This window comes from Pelobates fuscus, chromosome 7, assembly GCF_036172605.1.
Source record: "Pelobates fuscus isolate aPelFus1 chromosome 7, aPelFus1.pri, whole genome shotgun sequence".
In the NCBI taxonomy this organism is placed as follows: Eukaryota; Metazoa; Chordata; class Amphibia; order Anura; family Pelobatidae; genus Pelobates; species Pelobates fuscus.
This window is the reverse complement of record NC_086323.1, coordinates 36,454,150-36,474,257: the sequence shown is the minus strand read 5'-3', so window position 1 is coordinate 36,474,257 and position 20,108 is coordinate 36,454,150. Positions and strand designations below refer to the sequence as shown.

Genomic DNA, 20,108 nt, shown 5'->3' with positions numbered 1-20,108 from the left:
ACTAGAACACTGCCCACTCAGTGCAATTCAGGATCGTTTCTTTATTTTGTTGATGTATTGGATCCACTTCTGATATTAATTTATTGATTTCTTTAATTTAAAAAGGGGTCTAAATACTATTTCTGTGACAGTCCACATGGTTCCATCTTGCAATCACATTATATAAAATATATGATATTATACGTACTATACCATTATATTGTTAAATGTGGCAAGTTTATGTCTGATATGTCACTACCATGCGTACAGTGTCAGTTATATGTATTCTCAATAGTCATATTGTATACCAAGTATGGAGAGACTATATAATGTAAACAAAAAACGCTTCGGTGCTATTCACAAATGTTACTCCCTCAAATACCAAAACAATCAGTACATACATGAACAGAGAATGCACACCAAAAAAATCATACAGAATTAATATCTTGCTTTAATAAGCCAATATCCAATTTACAAATATGATATACATATACAGGCTAGACAAAAAAATCCACGGCAAATATTTACCACAATTCCACAACCTGATAGGGCAGAAACATCACATTTTGTACTGTGATATAATTCCTTGGGGTGGTGTTGGAGTCCGTTTTCGAAGTTGCCTAGTGACAGCCCACTTTCATTGATTACACATGCGTGGCATAGCTTGTTATAAACTTGACAGTTTGCCAATAAACAAAATGGAGATAATCGGTATAGGTATTGCGCATACGCGCAATGGTTGATTTTTCGATTCATCATTATTATACGGCAAAGTCCAAGTGGCTGTTCTTTGGGTTATGATGGATGGTGTGTGATATAATATATTTATTATTCAATGTATTTATAATATTTATGTGAAGTGTAGTGAAACCGAGGGCGGAGGTGATGATGTCCCTTCCGGTCTCGGTTGTCACGTAGTTACTGATGGCCATCAGCTGTGGGAAGCAGTATATAAAAGGGGCTTGTGGTAAGTGTTTGATATAAACGCCCTTGCTAAGGCATCCAGGAGGTGCCGAAACGTTGGGGGGTTCTTTGTATTTGTGTTTCTGCCCTATCAGGTTGTGGAATTGTGATAAATATTTGATGTGGATTTTTTTGTCTAGCCTGTATATGTATATCATATTTGTAAACTGGATATTAGCTTATTAAAGCAAGATATTAATTCTGTATGATTTTTTGGTGTGCATTCTCTGTTCATATATGTATTCTCAATAAAACATTGATTTACAAAAAAAAAATTGAAAAGACATATTTTGCTTTCATCTTTTAGGCATTGATTGCACCTATAGCTGTGATCGGAAAACAGTGTGTATATCACTGTATTAAGTTTATGTTCAGTAAACCATTAGAGGTAAAAGATGTTTTTAAATAGTTATACATGACCATGTGTTTTAGCTGCATGGGACATTTAAGTTTAAATATTCCCCAAAAGCATTATATATTTGAATGTATCCTTGCTAGATAAATAAATGCACATTATATGAGAACCTTTGTTAAAACCCTGATTTCTAATGTACATGTAACCCAAATTTTATCTGTTCTCATATTTGCCATAATAATCCTTGTTTCATATTTTTATTATAAATATTTAAACAGGGCATTGAATGTGTGAATGACGCCTCTGACCCTGGAATAAAGCGTATCACTGTAGATTTAAGGAAATTGCAGAAGAATGTTCTTCAGGTAAGATCCTACAATTAAACTGGAATAAAAAAAAATAATGCTTCGGCTAAAGTAATTAATTGTTACATAGATATTTGAACAGTGAAAATGAATCTTTAGATGCCTTGTAAAATTCAATTTTTTTTCTCGTGTTTGTACAATGTTGTACATTGTTCTACCGCTGATGTACATTGGAAGACTTGTAACTTGGTTTAGATTTCCAATCTTCTATTACAGTATTATCCACCTTTGACCTTACAAACAATTTTACACAGCGCGGCTATCAAAATGGAGGCCTGTAAAATCCCCATATCAATGACAAATCGAAGAGCTAAAGGTCAACATTCAAATCCTCATTGCCTCAAGGGGTGGGATTGATCTAAACTGTTGAAAGTGAATTGTTAGAGTATTCAATAAAAGATAAAAGCAAGTGTGAAACACAGGTGGCCCGTGGCCCGAGGGAGATAATTAATAACCCAGATCCACTTATGATTTGTTTTTCCACAAGCCAACATTATATCACATGACCAATTAAATTAATTGCCATATTTTCTATGTCCTAGCTGCTTTGTCCTGTTTATCCATTTTTGTTTATGTGGGTTCTGTGGTTGTAGGTTATATAGTTTGGAGTAAACTTTTTCGAAAGCAGAGTGTATGTGTTTCAGGTTAAAGAGCTTCTGACCAGCTCTAAAATATATGAAATCTTGGATTTCAGTTGCTTTTGTTTTAATTGTTTAGAGTTGCCCTGGGTATAATATTTACACTTTTGTCACATGAGAATATAACCAGTTTGCTGTGCATAGTGCACATTGAACATATTTTGCAATCTACGAAAAGTAGCCAAGAAGCCGTGTGAGGAGTTCATTTGTTGAGGATCTTAACTTGTGTCAAATACTCCAGCAGTAGCTGTTGATCATGTAACCAATTTGTCTTTAAGGCTGCAGTGTGTTTAAAGAACATTTCCTAAATTCAAGCCTTATGAGCTAACCAAAGCGTGTCAATGTGTACTTCCTTTGTATCATTCAATTGAAAACATTGTTGCAATTACTTAAGTATGTTCCTGAAGTTGTTGGTAACCTCTGATATAGATCAAATTTGCTCAGTAAGATGTCATGTCTCTGTCCCTCTATATAAGTATGCTTCCTTTGATTAAAAGACTACAGGGGTATGGTCGGACCATATAATAAGGTCTATGCTTGGGGATAACGAAAGGAGATCTGACCCTAGCTTGAGCCATATAGATTCACTATCATATATAAGGATAGTGTGGTATCCTGGCGTGGCTCCCTCCCATTAATAGGGTATTTTCTTCCAATGTCCTCTCTAAGTGCATGCAAGGTCAAGTGACAGGCGCTTCAACTCACAGGCATATTATAAATCAGGTCCAAGGGAAATACAAAAAAAATATAAAATTAAAAAGCGAAACCAACATATTTACAAGTAATAAAATTACAAAATAAAATAACTTAGCAAAGATAAAAAAGGATAGGTGGCACACCTGGAATGTGCATTCTGGAGGAGTGGTGCTGCCGATGTGACCGAAATTCATACATAACACAGATTAATTTACAGAACACACTTAAAAATACACTTATAAATCTTATCAGGCTACTTAAAATCGCCTATCTAAGAAGACAAATATGGGGATTCAGTTCCACCATATGACCATATTGTGTTAAGCCCACCACTAATTCACAGTACCCCAATATCAGTGGGTCCAAAACTAATTCCAAACATGGGAGACAAATTAAATAGTACTAGTGTTAAATAAACTGAAGTGCATTCAATTAATCTATTGTACAATGCCACGAATCCTACTCAATTAATGTATGGCCACACCCCTTGCATACACATATTTTAAGGAAATCAGCCTCTTTAGGATGTTTGGAATGGGAAGTGTGCATCACCAGTATCTGCAGTTTTATGGATAATCATCATTACGTACCTCTCCACTATCCCGATTTTGGCAGGGCAGTTCTGATTTTTTGGGTCCTTTCTCACCATCCTTACTTACCGGTATTTGCATTTGGGTACACAAGGTAGCTGTCCCCAAAAAGTGTAGAGTGAGTGAATCATTAGAAGTGCTTGTGCTACAATCCGGGCAATAGGACCCTGCAGGGAACACTGAGACATCTGAGTGATTTCGGGTGGGTCTGCTCCCTTTGGGCAGAGACAGTGGTACTTTCGTGTCACTTGACCCTCCCTATTTACATCCCAACCAACAATCGTGCCACTTGCCCCACCAGTGTCCCTCATCCAATGTTGGGGGGTATGACATTACTTGAGACTATTTTTCTAGATTTCTTTTTTTAATTCTTTATTTAAGAGAGGTAGAAATACAGTTTACAAATTAGCCAGAATAAGCATCAGTCTAAGATTAGACACATAACATGTTAAATAAACAATATATAAAAGAAGAGAGTAATTAAATAATAAGCTAACAATAAAATATATATGAAATGTTCTGGAGTTAAGTTGAGGCTTGAGGGGAAACCTGGCATGGAAGGAGCAGATTTTGTGGCACGCATGTATTCCTGAAGCAGAAACCCAAGAACGATCAACAGGACAAAATACTGCAGAGACCCGTGAGAAAACCTGGAGTCTATTATAGAGGAGACTTGGTACTTCTCCTGTCCAGAAACAACCAAAGGAGGGGGAGGGACAGAAGGGGTGATATACCTGTTACAGATAAGAGGCTTAAGTAGGAATACATGAAATGTATTAGGAATTCGCAGAGAGGCGGGGAGAGCCAGAGAATAGGACACATGCATAATTGGAAAGGGCCAATAAACCTGGGTGCAAACTTCATGCTAGGGACTTTGAGTTTAATATTCCTTGTGGAGAGCCATGATGGCAAGCTGACTTGCCTCCGTTAAGTAATTTATTTTTTAAAAGTGTGACCGCGGCGATCGGATGCGGCCACACTGTACGGAGGCGAGGGGGACGTGACAGTAATAATCCTAGTATAACACTCATATCGACCGCCAGGCAATGTACCACAATATAGTCTCCTCTTATTAACAGGAGATATGTCATATGTGGACTAAAAGGTTCACCCAGTTTTTCCCACAAAGTTTTATTTGGGCTATTAGAGGCATATATATTAAGTAGATGAAGTTTGCCTGACCCTATAACTCCTGACACTAAGATAAAATGTCCACCTAGATCCTGAACAGTATTGGTTATCTGAAATTTGCAATTCTGTTGTGTTTATGGAGATTGTTGGAGGAAAAAGTCCTGTTATAACAGTTATCTGTAAGGGAAATTGTTCTAGACTTGCATTTCCTGTTGTCTTCTGTGAGCTCCTTCAGTTCCTCAAGAAGCAATCTTCTCTTCTGTGGGGAGTGTACGCATTTAACATGAACATTTTTTGTCATCATTGCATGTGTTTGGGATTATTAGCATCTGAAAGTCGGAACCCCATCGTGATCAAGATCCATGCCATCCTCCAACTTAGGAAAGCTAGCACAGCGACATAGGGAAAAAAAGGAAATGGATTTAAAAAAAACTAAAAAAAGAAAAAGAAAAAAAAAGAACATAGTTAACAAAATTAAACTAGAGTATTTACAAAAACTAGATACTGGGCTCCCCAACTGCCAGGATAAATCAAGGGTGATCATCTCTCCAACGTGAACATCTCTCCATGGGATGACATTACTCCAAACTCACCTACAACCATATGATCAAATAAAAACTCCCCCTGAACTGGAGCAAGTGGTTCCCCCTAGAAGACTGTGAGTATGAACTCTGTCTTGTTCTCTTCTGTAGGAACCCCCGCTGCTTTGGTTATTTCGCTTGACCTTCCACTCCCCTAACCCCTACTGCTAAAATTCCCACATTGTGTATTTCAGTGTAACCACCCCATGAAAGTACAAAACTCAAAAACAATACAATTGGCAATACAATGGCATATAATGACATATAACGGTAGCATAAATATTAACACATTTTATTTTTTGTGTATTACATGATGATTGTGAACGTCCCTCGATTTTTGAGGACTGTTTCCCATGACGCCCTTTGTTGTGAAAGGGGTGGGGCATATAAATGGAACAGAATTTAAAGAGAGGCTAATGAGATGTTTAAAAGGAAGAGTAATTTAGATAAGTCCATTTTGGACACTGACAAGTCCCTTCACAAGAGTCAGTGACTCTTGGTTCATTCCTGTTTTAGGCATTTTCCTCTTATCCTTAGAAAAAAACTCTGCTTGTTAGCACTAGAATATATTAAGAAAATGAGTAAAAACCATTTAAGAATTTCAAATTGAAAATATGCTAATAACCATTCAGTTTTTTTTTAAATTTAACAATTGTACATTTCCATTTTTCTTCACTTGAGTAATCCCAGCTTTATGATTTATTTTGCAGACTTAGAAAAAATTATTATTGGTTAGCATTATACAAAGCATCATAAAAAAAACAAAAAAAAACTTATCCTACGATGATATCTGAATTTTCCCGCAAGCCGACTATATTTCCATCTTGCTATCCATTGCTTCAGATAAACTGAATGTGCATTATTTGCTATTTAAACAGAGTATTCAGATTATCATTACCAGATTCCAATTCGTTTCCAATACATTTCTAGCAGTTAATTCTTTGCAGCGCCAGGTCATTTATACAGCATTGAATAGATTAGGAACATGCAGAATCCATTATGGGATAGCTAGTTAAGCTTCCGGAATTTAAATATCTGCACTGTTTAGCAAAGCAGAGCATTTTTTGCAATACATGAACAATAAAGCTACAATAAATAAGAAATTGTACGGTCCAATTTTACAGCATAGGAAAACAAGATATGAGCATATGAAGCCTGATTCCTCACCTACTTATGTTATCCCAGGTGGATGAAAAGGTTAACTGATTGATCGCTAGAGAGGGATGGCTGGTGGTATAATGTATAAGACGTACATTTTACATTTTAAAAATCAACCCAGACTTTACCGTATGACTTATGTATGTTAACTGTCAAGTGGGTGTTTTTTACTTTGTTCTCATATAGCAAAACTAGCATCGGAATTTAACATTTAAAGAATCGGGGGGGGATTTTGGTGTTATTTTCTTGGATCTTTGTCAGCTAAGAAAATGCTGGATGTGGATTTACTAAGCTGCAGGCTGCTTAGATAAAATAATCCTCCTCTCTGTTTTACTGAGCCGTCTTATATACTGAATCCCATTTGAAATCAAAACAATCTCTAACTGGTAACTCATTTATTCAAAGGAGTCCAAAAATAACTCCAGGTCGCCTTTATGAAGCAGACACACTTGAGAAGACCCCCAAGTAAAAAGCGTTTTAATTTATTTGCACACACTTATTCTAAAAGCCCATCTTTAGTTGCATATGGAAATTAATTTTAGAATAGGTTTGATAGAAACCAATTGAATTAGCATTGCTTTCTTTACAGAAAAAGGGCAACTCCGAGGGGACATAATAGCACTATACAAATATATAGAGGGTCAGCACACACCACTAGGTACTAACCTGTTTATTAGCAGGAATATACAATAGGTCACCCATTGAGAATGGAAGAAAGGAGTTTTTACTTACAGCAGACGAAACAGTTCTTTACAGTAAGAATAATAAAAATGTGGAATTCTATGCAAAAAAAATATCTTATCAGATTCTGTAGATTTTTTTTAAATGCATGTACATATTTTTTGAAAATAAGGATATTCAAGCATATAAATTAATCTGTATGTGAACAGGGATTTTTTTTTTTTATCCAATGAGAAATCTTATTGCTATTATGCAATAAAGAAAGTTTTTATTTTTCTCTTTTTGTGGCACAATTTGCCATTGCTTCCAATAGTTTTTTTTGCATCAATAGAAAAATAGAATACAAATGTGTGTGTATGGGGGCACTCTATGTATGTGGGGGACAATGTGTGTGTGTGGGGGCAGTGTATGTGTATGGGGTCAATGTGTATGTGGGGGGCAATGTGTGTGTGTGTGGGGGCAGTGTATGTGTGTGTTTGTAGGGTATGTGTGTGATAAGGATGTGGGGCTTTTTTAATTTTTTTTTTTAATTTGATAAAATTATTATTATTTTTTTTTAAATATACATAATGTCCCCCCTCCCTTCTTACCTTTGTTTAGGGAGGAGGCGGGACATTTCTCGATCCCTGGTGGTCCATGTGGTGAGAGAAGTGGCAACGCTCCGTGCTCGCGAGAGAAGGACCTGGAGGAGCTGCAGACTGAGCTCCCCCGGGTCCTCTCTCTCTCCCTCCCCTGCCGGCGGCCAGCAAACAGTGCCTGTGGACCAGAGAGGGAGATCTCTGATCTCCCCTCCGGTCCATGAAGGCACATTGCAGGGCTGGCGCTTGGACAGCGCCAGCCCTGAATTAGCCGGCAGGGGAGAGGGAGAACCTCGGATTCTCGGGGGGAGGGGGGGGGCAATTGCCCCATTGCCCCCCCTGGATCCGCAAGTGATTTTGTCCATCTGTACAAAATCTGGTGTTTAGTAAAATGCCTTGTTTGTCACTGGGAGATTTCACAATGGAGGTGGCCATCTATGGATTGCATCAGGTTTTGCAAACTGATGGTGACATTTATCATTTAAAAGTAATGGATTGTAAATATAGCTATTGTGGCATTGCCTGCCTATCTCTATTGTTCATGCACAATAAAATAAAGAATATAAAAATAAAAGTATTGGATTGAAGCATGTCATCAGGTTTCAAAACTTGTGATTTATACTGACTAACTTTATAAGGATCAACATTCCTCAAGGGAGCACTCCACACACTTAAAGCATATTAGCTTTTTAACAAAAATGGCAGATTTCAATAGAAATTGGCATCTTTATAAATAAACCTGTTACACCGCCCTGGCTATCAATCAGACAACAGGCTCTGTTACTTCCTGACTTAGTTCAATGCAGCTAAACTCAGGAGACAGACAATTGCCAAGAACACCTTCCGTCCAAAGACTTTTCATTGAGCTGTGCTGGGAAGTCTGTGATTGTACTGGCACTGAAAGTCTGGGCGGGGTTAGAAGAAGGGGGCTTGCAAGGGAAACAGACAAGAGATCCGCAGTTTTACATTCCGTTTTTTTTTTTTTAGATAAACCTCAATTAAATAATGCATAAATAAATGCATGCATGTTTTTTTTTATTGGGGGTATATTTACTAAATACTGTTTTTTTTATTTTTTTTATTTGGTCAGTGGAGTGTCCTTTAAGAAACTCCATGCTAGCTATATATATATATATTTTTGGTTTAAAATAAATTAAAAAGATCAAAGCCAGGCTACCCACACCTATCTGCTTGAGAATCTCCGCTATTTCCAACTGGCAAATTTTTACTCATAAAATATTGGCAACTAATTGGCAACCCAGCCCCTGATCTTGTTTGAGAATGTATGTGTAGGGATGCAAACTGTTAACAAACCTCTTTATCATATGTACTCTATTATCCAAAAAAACATGTAAGGATTAGAGGCTACACATTCAGATTGTGGATGGTGACTGGGTGTGTATATACTGAACATGGTTATGCAGGCCTCAGTCAACCTAGCAATGTGTGAAACATTTTATAATAATGCTTACACGAACATATCCCCGGATACAGCAGCCTATTCTGGCAGTACCACAGTGGTGAAGGTTCCATATACCATCTGTGGTGGCACTGTGCGGTTCTGCGCCCATACTGGGCACAAATAATAGATTTCCTCAATAAGCTTTTCCCCACCATCACTACACTTACACCCTTGCAAATATTTCTGGGATGGCTACATTTGTTTCCAGGCATACATAACCAGAAGCTGTTGTGGTTATTGCTAGGAGAATCTAATGACCTTATCCTTACCCTATAGAAACAGATGACCTTCCCTACTCTAACCCAATGGATAAATGGGGATAACAACCTCAAGGTCTGGATGAACTGCACTGGTCAGCCATGGGGCACAGGGACAAATACTCCAAAATCGCAGTAAAAATACTGGCTAAACTCTGACACGGGTAGTACGGTGAACCCAGTGTAACGGATTGCAAAACTAGGTCAGGCATTGCATGAGTAATGTATGGGATAGACATATGAGCTCTCATGTAATATATTTTTTTGTTTTTGTATTTGTATTTTTCTTTCCTTTTCCTGTGGTACTTTATTTTGGGCAATACCAATACATTTAATACGAGATTGCCTTAATTTCCCCCAGAGCTTAATCTCCACTTAATGTTCAGCGGAAGCTAAGTCACCTGGAGCACTATGGACATGACGGCTGATATAGATCCTGCAAAACCCCTCAGTGTTATATATGTCCAAATTTCAGAAACATTGATTAACTTTATTACCACTTACCGACCACTAAACAGGTTCACCTCTCCCTGCTTCAGGGCCAAACCAGACTTTTTTTTTAAATTTTTAATTTTACCTTTATATACTAAAACTACCACTTGCGTTATTCACCGATATGGCAGATAGTGAGAAATGTTTGCCTGAATAGGGTACACCGGTACTCCAATGTTGATTTACAGGACACCCTTTCTCCAACTAGTAACTGCAATACAATGTATAGTGATCAGTGGCGTCTCTAGGATTCATTTTTAGGGGGGGCACATGGTGGACCAGGGACAAAAGTAGGGGGGCACATTCAACCCCACCCTCGCCGCAGTTTGACCCCGCCCCTGCCGCATGGTAAGCCCCGCCTCCGACAAAATGTGTTGGGTTTTTTCTTTTATAATCCCTGGTGGAGGATTCATTATTTTACACCAGGGATTATTAAAAACCAAACACATTTCCTTTGATACAGTGCCAGTGTTGCCAACATTTAAAAAAAAAATTCCAAGGACATTTTGCAGCACAGCTATCAATTACTGTCTGTGTATAATATCCCTGGACAGTCAGTGCTCTCTGTATAATACAGGGTTGTGTGTATAATAAATTGGGACAGTCAGTGCTCCCTGTATAGTGCTGCTCTCTGTATAATACAGGGTTGAGTGTATAATAAATTGGGACAGTCAGTGCTCCCTGTATAGTGCTCCTCTCTGTATAATACATGGCTGTGTGTATAATATCCCAGGACAGTCAGTGCTCCCTGTATAGTGCTGCTCTCTGTATAATACAGGCTGTTTGTGTATAATATCCCAAGACAGAGAGCAGCACTATACAGGAACACTGACTATCCCGGGATATTATACACACACAGATCTGTATTATACAGATAACAGCACTATAGTATACAGATAGCTGAGCATATACCCCATGTCCCAATCTCTAGACTACTAGTACCTGTCAACAGCAGCTCCCAGACGCGTGTAACAGTGTGCGGCAGCTCACACAGATGATTCAGCGGTAAAGCGCACTCGCTGGCAGAGCCAAACTGAGAATCCAAAGCAGTCCTGGAAAAAAAATGTATGCCATTTCTACAAGTCAATATGTATATATTGTACAGTAAGCACACAAGCTCACTGACATGCGCAAATAGGCTTACTGACAGACAAAACTCTCTGACTCACACACAAGCTTACTACAGACAAACTCACTTGTAAAAACACAGGGCTCACTACAAAGAAGTTTAGGGACACACACAAGCTCACTAAAGACAAGCTCACGGACACACACATGCTCACTAAATAGAAGCTCACTCACACACACAAGCAGTACCATCTTAACAGCGTTAAGGGCCCCCGGGCAAAGCAGTGCACTGGGGCCCTTCCTACACAACAACTCACAGGAATAAAATTTGTAATTATTGATAGACTGCTGAGTACATACACACAGTACACTGAATACATACACACACACAGATTTCTGAATGCACACAGACGTTGTTGAATTCACACAGGCTGATTTATACACACACATACAGACTGCTGAGTCCATACACACACACATACACACACACAGACTGCTGAGTCCATATACACACACAGACTGCTGAGTCCATACACACACACACACACAGACACACACACACACACACAGACTGCTGAATCCATACACACACACATACATACAGACTGCTGAGTCCATACACACACACAGACACACACCCAGACTGCTGAGTCCATATACACACACAGACTGCTGAGTCCATACACACACACAGACACACACACAGACTCCTGAGTCCATACACACACGCAGACTGCTGAACCCATACACACACACACACACAGAGACAAACAGACTGCTGAGTCCATACACACACACACAGACACAGACTGCTGAGTCCATATACACACACATACTGCTGAGTCCATACACACACACACACACACACACACAGACACACACATGCAGACTGCTGAATCCATACACACACAGACTGCTGAGTCCATACACACATACAGACTGCTGAGTCCATACACACACACACACACACACACAGACTGCTGAGTCCATACACACATACAGACTGCTGAGTCCATACACACACAGACAGACTGCTGAGTCCATACACACACACAGACTGCTGAGTCCTTACACACACACACAGACTGCTGAGCAGGGCTGCCATCAGAAATTTTAGGGCCCCTGACACAGATCAAGATCTGGGCCCCAGGGGCTAGCCCCGAGTCTGCCCACAAGGATGAACTGTGTGTGTGTGTATAGTGGATGTAGAATGTGTGTCATTGATGCAGTGTGTATAGTGGATGTAGAATGTGTGTAGTGGATGCGGTATGTGTGTCATGGATGCAGTGTGTATAGTGTATGCAGTATGTGTGTCATGGATTCGGTGTGTATAGTGGATGCAGGTTGTATGTGTTGGGTAATGTATATAATGTTTGTATGCATGCATTAGATGCAGTGTGTGTGTGTAGTGAATGTAGTTAAGTATAGTGAATGCAGAGTGTGTGTTGTTGTAGTGGATGTAGTGTGTATAGTGAATGTAGTGTGTTTGTAGTGAATGTAGTGTGTTTGTAGTGAGTGCAACGTGTGTATAGTGAATGCAGTGTGTGTGTTTGTGATTAGTGCAAAGTGTGTTTAGTGAATGTAATGTGTGTGTGTGTTGTATCGAGCGTGTTTAGTAAATGTAGTGTGTAGTGAGTGAAACGTGTGTATAGTGAATGTAGTGTGTGTGTAGTGCAAAGTGTGTTTAGTGAATGTAGTGTGTGTGTAGTGCAAAGTGTGTTTAGTGAATGTAGTGTGTGTGTAGTGCAAAGTATGTTTAGTGAATGTAGTGTGTGTTTAGTGAATGTAGTGTTTGTAGTGAGTGCAGAGAGTGCATAGTGAATGTAGTGTGAGTATGTGTAATGCAGAATGTGTTTAGTAAATGTAGTATGTGTGTGTAGTGCAGAGTGTGTTTAGTAAATGTAGTGTTTGTAGTGAGTGCAGAGTGTGTTTAGTGAATGTATGTATGTGTAGTGCAGAGTGCGTTTAGTGAATGTAGTGTGTGTGTGTAGTGCAGAGTGCGTTTAGTGAATGTAGTGTGTGTGTGTAGTGCAGAGTGTGCTTGTAAGGATTCAGTGTGTGTGTAAAATAGGGGGGAGGGGAGTATTTTTTTGTGTGTGTATATTTCAATTTTATTCCCCCCTCCCTGGTTCTTACTGTGCCAGGGAGGGGGGAGATCGCATTCCCTGTTGGTCCAGTGGCATGGTGGAGGGAGCCAGCCGCGGTACATTGAAGAGGGGGCCCAGCAGCACACATTGTCTTCCTTTCCAGCTCCTCTCTGACTAACTCTCGCGAGACAGGCCTGCATGCTGTGCGGAGCATTGCCATCGTAACCCGTGGCAACGCTCTGGCGGCTGCAGGGCGCAGGAAAGTTAGACAGAGAGCAGCTGGAAAGGAGGACAGAGTGTGCTGCTGGGCCCCCCTCTGCAATGTACAGGTAGCAGGGTGCCCTCTGTGCACATATATATAGCGAACCGTTATGGTTGTCATGCCCTGATGGCGGCCCTGCTGCTGAGTCCATACACACACACATAGACTGCTGAGTCCACACACACACACACACACACACAGACTGCTGAGTCCATACACACACACACACAGACTGCTGCGTCCACACACACACACACACACACACACACTGCTGAGTCCATACACACACAGACTGCTGAGTCCATGCACACACACACACAGGCTGCTGAGTCCATACACACACACACACACACACACACACTGCTGAGTCCATACACACACACACACAAAGACTGCTGAGTCCATACATACACACACACACACACATACACAGACTGCTGAATCCATACACACACACACACACACAGACTGCTGAGTCCATGCACACACACACAGACTGCTGAGTCCATACACACACACACGCTTCCTCACTAGCAGACACACACACACACACACACACAAGCTTCCTCACTAGCAGACACACACACACACACACACAGACACACACACCTGAGCACATCAAGCCTAACTGCTGCTGGGGGCCAGACGACATCTTCTAGCCTTTGCGGCAGCAGCAAGGGCTGCTGCTTAACGGCGGGGGCGGGGCTTATGTGCGGGAGGTGGGCCTTCGTTTGGGGGCGGGGCCTGTGCCAGGGAGCCTGTCAGTGCTCCCTCCGGCCACAGACAGCCCCCAGCACCATTCCAGCTCCTCTCTCCAGCATTCCCTCGTGCTGTCACAGACTGTCACAGCCCGAGGGAATAAAATGGCCAGCAAGTTGCTGGCATTTGGAGGGGCCCAAGGGGGGGCACAGCATGATGTAAGGGGGGCCATGGCCCCCTCTGCCCCCCCTAGCGACGCCACTGATAGTGATCATGTCAGATGTTAGTCACGGGTTTACGTATGACTTTGTCTAACTCATACTCATACACCTTCTTATTGATGCACTGTATACGTGCTATTTATGCAATGTACACATGTTTTTAAGGCACTGTATACCTATTAATAATAAAATGTATACCTGTATGCATTATACTATATCATTGGACACCTGTATGCATTTACTCATATGGTAAATAAAAATGTATTTAAAAAAAATGCTGAACAGATTCATAATACTATCAATGTATGGGAAAAAAAATTCCAACAATAGATCGTTAAAACGTATTTTCAGTGAAATGCAAAAAATAAAATGTATGAGTGATAATTTCTTTTTATTTCATGTTTTTGTAACAAATATTATATTGAAGTAAATTAGAGAACAATTTTCTAAAAGGAAAAAAAAATCAAATCAAAAATCATTGTTGTCATGGTGTTACATCAGGAACTAACCAGCCTTTGTAATAATCACTTTTATATTTCTGCACAGCAATAAATGTAATCAATGGTGATTATGAGTTTGTGTATGCCAGTTGCTAATTGTGCCTTTGTGTTTTTGACAATTGATGTTTTTCTTTGTGTACATGCATTAGGCAAAGTACAGCAGAGACAATGTGCAGGGCCGGATTCATGTTCTCTGCAGCTTCGAGGCCAGTTTCCTCAATGCTGCTCTGTCCATCATATATATGAAGTTTGGTTTAGTTGGATGGATGAATGTGACTAGTTTGGAGTGCGTGATTGAAAAGATGGATACAAGTAGTTTGCAGTATGACTGTATGGTGAATATGACAAGAAGGGTGTCTGGATGGCAAAATGTGCAAGGTGGATGGGAGTAGTTGACATGTTATGTGACCAAGTGTGTGAATGTGACAGGGTGAGTGGGTATGACTGGGAGGTGAGATGGGACTATCTGACTGGGTGGATATTGGAATATAATCAGTTTGGGTATGTGGCTGTCGGGGCGGTTCAATGGTAATGTGTATGTAGGAGCATATTTGTTTGAAGTGTTAGTGACTCCATTTGAATGATGGGTGTATTTAGTGGTGCCATCTAGTCTGCCCAATTTTCTAAATACTTTCATTAGTCTCTGGCCTTATCTTATAGTTAGGATAGCCTTATGCCCAGGGGCGGACTGAGAACCCTCAGGGCCCCCGGGCAAAATAAATCAAGGGCCCCCTTACAGGCCCCACCCATACTCCGCAGCAAGCGCCACCCATGTCCCGCCTCCATGCACCGCCTCCAGCCACACCCTACACAATCTTTAGACACAAGGAACAAAAGTGCAATAATCCCTTCAAGGCCCCAGTAGAGACTACAATTGAGGGCTAATGGGCCATGGAGGGGGGTCTTTCTAGCAGAGGCTATCTCAGTGTCCTTTAGAGAGTGTGTTAGAAAGAATCCCCTCCAGGCCCTATTAGAGACTACAATGGAGTCTAACAGGCTTGGAAGGGGGTCTTTCTAACAGAGGCCATCTCAGTGTCCCTGCTGGAAACAGTCGCCTCCAGGCCCCAGTAGAGACTACAATTGAGGGCTAATGGGCCATGGAGGGGGGGAGCATTCTAGCAGAGGCTATCTCAGTGTCCTTTAGAGAGTGTGTTAGAAAGAATTTCCTCCGGGTCCCATTAGAGACTACAATGGAGTCTAATGGGGCCTGGAGGGGGGTCTCTCCAACACTCTGGTTCCTATTCACAATATAGCAACACAACATAGCTGATACCTAGGCCAAGTTGGCTCCTCTTACCTTAATTACTGTTGCTGGCTGGCAGTCTGTGGGCTTGCTGGAAGGCTGTGGGCTTACTGGCTGCGGCTGGCAGGCTGTGGGCTTGCTGGCAGGCTGTGGGCTTGCTGGCTACTGCCGGCAGGCTGTGGGCTTGCTGGCTGCGGCTGGCAGGCTGTGGGCTTGCTGGAAGGCTGTGGGCTTACTGGCTGCGGCTGGCAGGCTGTGGGCTTGCTGGCAGGCTGTGGGCTTACTGGCTACTGCCGGCAGGCTGTGGGCTTGCTGGCTGCGGCTGGCAGGCTGTGGGCTTGCTGGCTGCGGCTGGCAGGCTGTGGCTTGCTGGCTGCGGGGTTGCTGGCTTTAAGCCTAACTGGTGGCCTGTAGACTGGCTGTCTACTGGCCAGCCTGTGGGCTGGCTGGCCTGTGGGTTGGCTGGCTTGCTGGCTACTGGGGCACTCGTAGATTATTTAAAGAAATAATCCATGCACAATAACCACTACTACTCTGTGTAGTCGTTATGGTGCCAGGAGGGCCGGGCCCCCCTCCCAGAGTAAGTAGTCAAACCGTTTAAGAACAGTTTGACAACTTACCTGGGGTCTGCTGGGATATGAGGCTGTAGTAGGGTATAGGAGCAGTGGTGCAATGTGTAAGGGGTGCAGTGTGTGTGAGGGGGTGTAGTGTGTGAATGTGTAGGGTGTGTGGGGCAATGTGTGATCGAGGGGGCTGTGTATGTGTGTGGCAATGTTAGTATGGGGGGCTGTGTGTGTATGGGTGGGCAGTGTATGTGTGTGTGTGTGTGTGTGTGTGTGTGAGGCAATGTGTATGGTGTGTGTGGGGGCAGTGTGTGAATGTGTATGGTGTGTGGGGGCAGTGTGTTTATGGGGCTAAAGTTCACTCTCACCACTGCGACCACCAGGAATACCTGGTGGTCACAGTGTTGAGAGTGAACTCTAGCCCGTAGCTCCAGGGCTAGAGTTTACTCTTGCAAGAGCCGTAACGTTGCCGTGGTAACCGCAACGATCTGTGCTCGCGCAAGAAGGACCCAGAGGAGCTGCAGGCTGAGCTCCCGGGTCCTCTCTTCCACCCTCCCCTGCCGGCTGCCCGCACGGTGCCTGCGGACAGGGGAGGGGGCAATTGCCCTCCTCTTACTCCCCCCTCCCCCTCTTCTTACCCCCCCTCCCCCTCTTCTTATCCCCTTCTTACTCCCACTCTCTTCTTACCCCCATTCTTACTCTCCCCTCTTCTTACTCCCCCCTACCCCTCTCCTTACTCTCCCCATCTTCTTACTCCCCCTCCCCCTCTTCTTACTCCCACCTCTTCTTACTCCTCCCCCCTCTTACCCCCTCCCCCCTCTTCTTACTCCCCCTTCCTCTTTTTACTCCCCCCTCCCCTCTTCTTACCCCTTTACTCCCCCCTCTCTTCTTAATCTCCCCTCTTCTTACCCCCTCCCCCTTCTTCTTACTCTCCCCTCCCCCTCTTCTTACTCCCCCCTTCCTCTTTTACTCCCCCTCCCCCTCTTCTTACTCCCCCCTCCCTTCTTACCCCCTCTCTCTCTTCTTACCCCCTCCATCTCTCTTCTTACCCCCCTCCCTCTCTCTTCTTACCCCCCTCCCTCTCTCTTTTTACCCCCCCACTCCCCTCTCTCTTTTTACCCCCCCTACTCCCCTCTCTCTTTTTACCCCCCTCCCTCTCTCTTTTTACCCCCCTCCCTCTCTCTTTTTACCCCCCCTCCCTCTCTCTTTTAATCCCCCCTCTCTTTTAACCTCCCCTCTCTCTTTTAACCTCCCCTCCCTCTCTCTTTTAACCCCCCTCCCTCTCTCTTTTAACCCCCCTCCCTCTTTTAAACCCCCCTCCCTCTCTCTTTTTACCCCCCTCCCTCTCTCTTTTAACCCCCCCTCTCTCTTTTAACCCCCCCTCTCTCTTTTAACCCCCTCCCTCTCTCTTTTTACCCCCACTCCCTCTCTCTTTTAATCCCCCCTCCCTCTCTCTCTCTTTTAACCCCCCTCCCTCTCTCTTTTAACCCCCCCCCTCCCTCTCTCTTTTAACCCCCCTCCCTCTCTCTTTTAACCCCCCCTCCCTCACTCTTTTAACCCCCCCTCCCTCACTCTTTTAACCCCCCCTCCCTCTCTCTTTTAACCCCCCCTCCCTCTCTCTTTTAACCCCCCCTCCCCCTCTCTCTTTTAACCCCCCCTCCCCCTCTCTCTTTTAACCCCCCCTCCCCCTCTCTCTTTTAACCCCCCCCCCCTCCCTCCTCCCCTCCCTCCCTCCCTCTCTCTTTTTACCCCCTACCCGTAGCGTGGCCGAGCTGCTCTGCGTCCGCGGTGCCGACCGGATTGATAGGAAGGTGCACACACACACTGAGTGTGCACCTTCCTGTCAGTCCGGCCGGGTACAGGAAACAGAAACTCCTGTTCCGCGCGGAACAGGAGTTTCTGTTTCCTGTACCCGGCCGGACTGACAGGAAGGTGCACACTCAGTGTGTGTGTGCACCTTCCTATCAATCCGGTCGGCACCGCGGACGCAGAGCAGCTCGGCCACGCTACGGGTAGGGGAGGTGAGAAGCTGCAGCCGCCTGAGCGCTCTTAAGAGAGCGCTCAGGCGGCTGCAGCATTTAAAGGGGCGGCCGGGCCCCCTGATGGCGGGCCCCCCTCCCGGCCGGGCCCTCGGACCATGTCCGAAGTGCCCGACCGGTCAGTCCGCCCCTGCTTATGCCTATCCCACACATGCTTAAACTCCTTTACTGTGTTAACCTCTACCACTTCAGCTGGAAGACTATTCCATGCATCCACTACCCTCTCAGTAAAGTAATACTTCCTGATTTTATTTTTAAACCTTTGTCCCTCTAAATTTGTGTGAAGTTTTAGTGTGCATGTGTGGGGATTTAGTGTGTATGTGTGGGTGTCTTAGTGTACTATGTTTCCAGATCCCATGTTATGTTTCAAGAACTCATAACCCTCTCTTTCTCTACTTGTTCCAATCTTCTCATTACCCCCATCCCTTTCTTGTTCTTGTCAATTGTACGCCTCTTCATCCCCAATACCTCACTTGTTTGCATCTTCTTTCAACCATCCCTAACTTTTACCCATATTCTTTTCTCCATCCCTTATCTGTTCTGCTGTTTTGTACCCCTGCCTCAAACTATATTCCCCCATTCACCAATGACTCCCCTTTGCTTACTTATACTCTTCCGTGCCCCATCCTAGTCAATGACTTGTTCTCCTGTAACTGTAGGCAGACGGTGGTACAGGAGGGCACGCAAGATTATGATGTCATCTCAGCGCATTCTCCTGCAGTTCCTTTGGCTGCCTGTGGGGGGTGGGGAAGAGAGGACCTACTACCGTGGGTTCCAGACGACAAGAGTCGTCCAAAGATGCACATTTTTTAGCAGGGCTGCCCACTCCTGTTTCTCGCCTTGAGACTGTGGCTTCGGTGGCCTTATGGCAAATCCAGCCCTGACAATGTAACATACACAGAGATGTCCAATTCTCCCAACATATACAGTGTAAGACATTTGAAAATGAAAATAAATTTGTTATTTTTAGCAGGTGTTGCCGGATGCAGCTATTAATTGTGATCTTGAAAGCAAATTGACAGCCCCCAAGATAGAAGTATTTAAAGAAGATAACAAAATAAAAGAAATCAAAGCAATCAATCCTATTAGTTCACCAAAAAAAGGTTTGTGTCCTTCCAAAAACAACATGATCCATTGCACAAATAAAACATTAAATGCAAAAGAAAAATAGTGAGGGGAAAAAAAGTATTTGATCCCCTGCTGATTTTGAACGTTTGCCAACTGATAAAGAAATGATCAGTCTATAATTTTAATGGTAGGTGTATTTTAACAGTGAGAGACAGAATAACAGAAAAAAATCCAGAAAAACACGTCACAAAAGTTATAAATTGATTTGCATGTCTATGAGTGAAATAAGTATTTGATCCCCTATCAATCAGCAAGATTTCTGGCTACCAGGCGTCTTTTATACAGGTAATAAGCTGAGATTAGGAGCACTCACTTAAAGGGAGTGCTCCTAACCTCAGCTCGTTACCTGTATAAAAGACACCTGTCCACAGA

General features: G+C 43.0%; 1 protein-coding gene across 1 annotated transcript in view; it reads left to right on the top strand.

Annotated features, from left to right (window-relative positions):
• The window catches only part of LRRIQ3 (leucine rich repeats and IQ motif containing 3), a 61,838-nt gene that overhangs the window by 33,875 nt on the left and 7,855 nt on the right, over window positions 1-20,108 (top strand). The window contains exons 6-7 of the mRNA XM_063427224.1: window positions 1,576-1,662; window positions 19,579-19,711. Coding sequence (XP_063283294.1) covers window positions 1,576-1,662; window positions 19,579-19,711 — 220 coding nt within the window. The remainder of the gene's footprint in view (window positions 1-1,575; window positions 1,663-19,578; window positions 19,712-20,108) is intronic.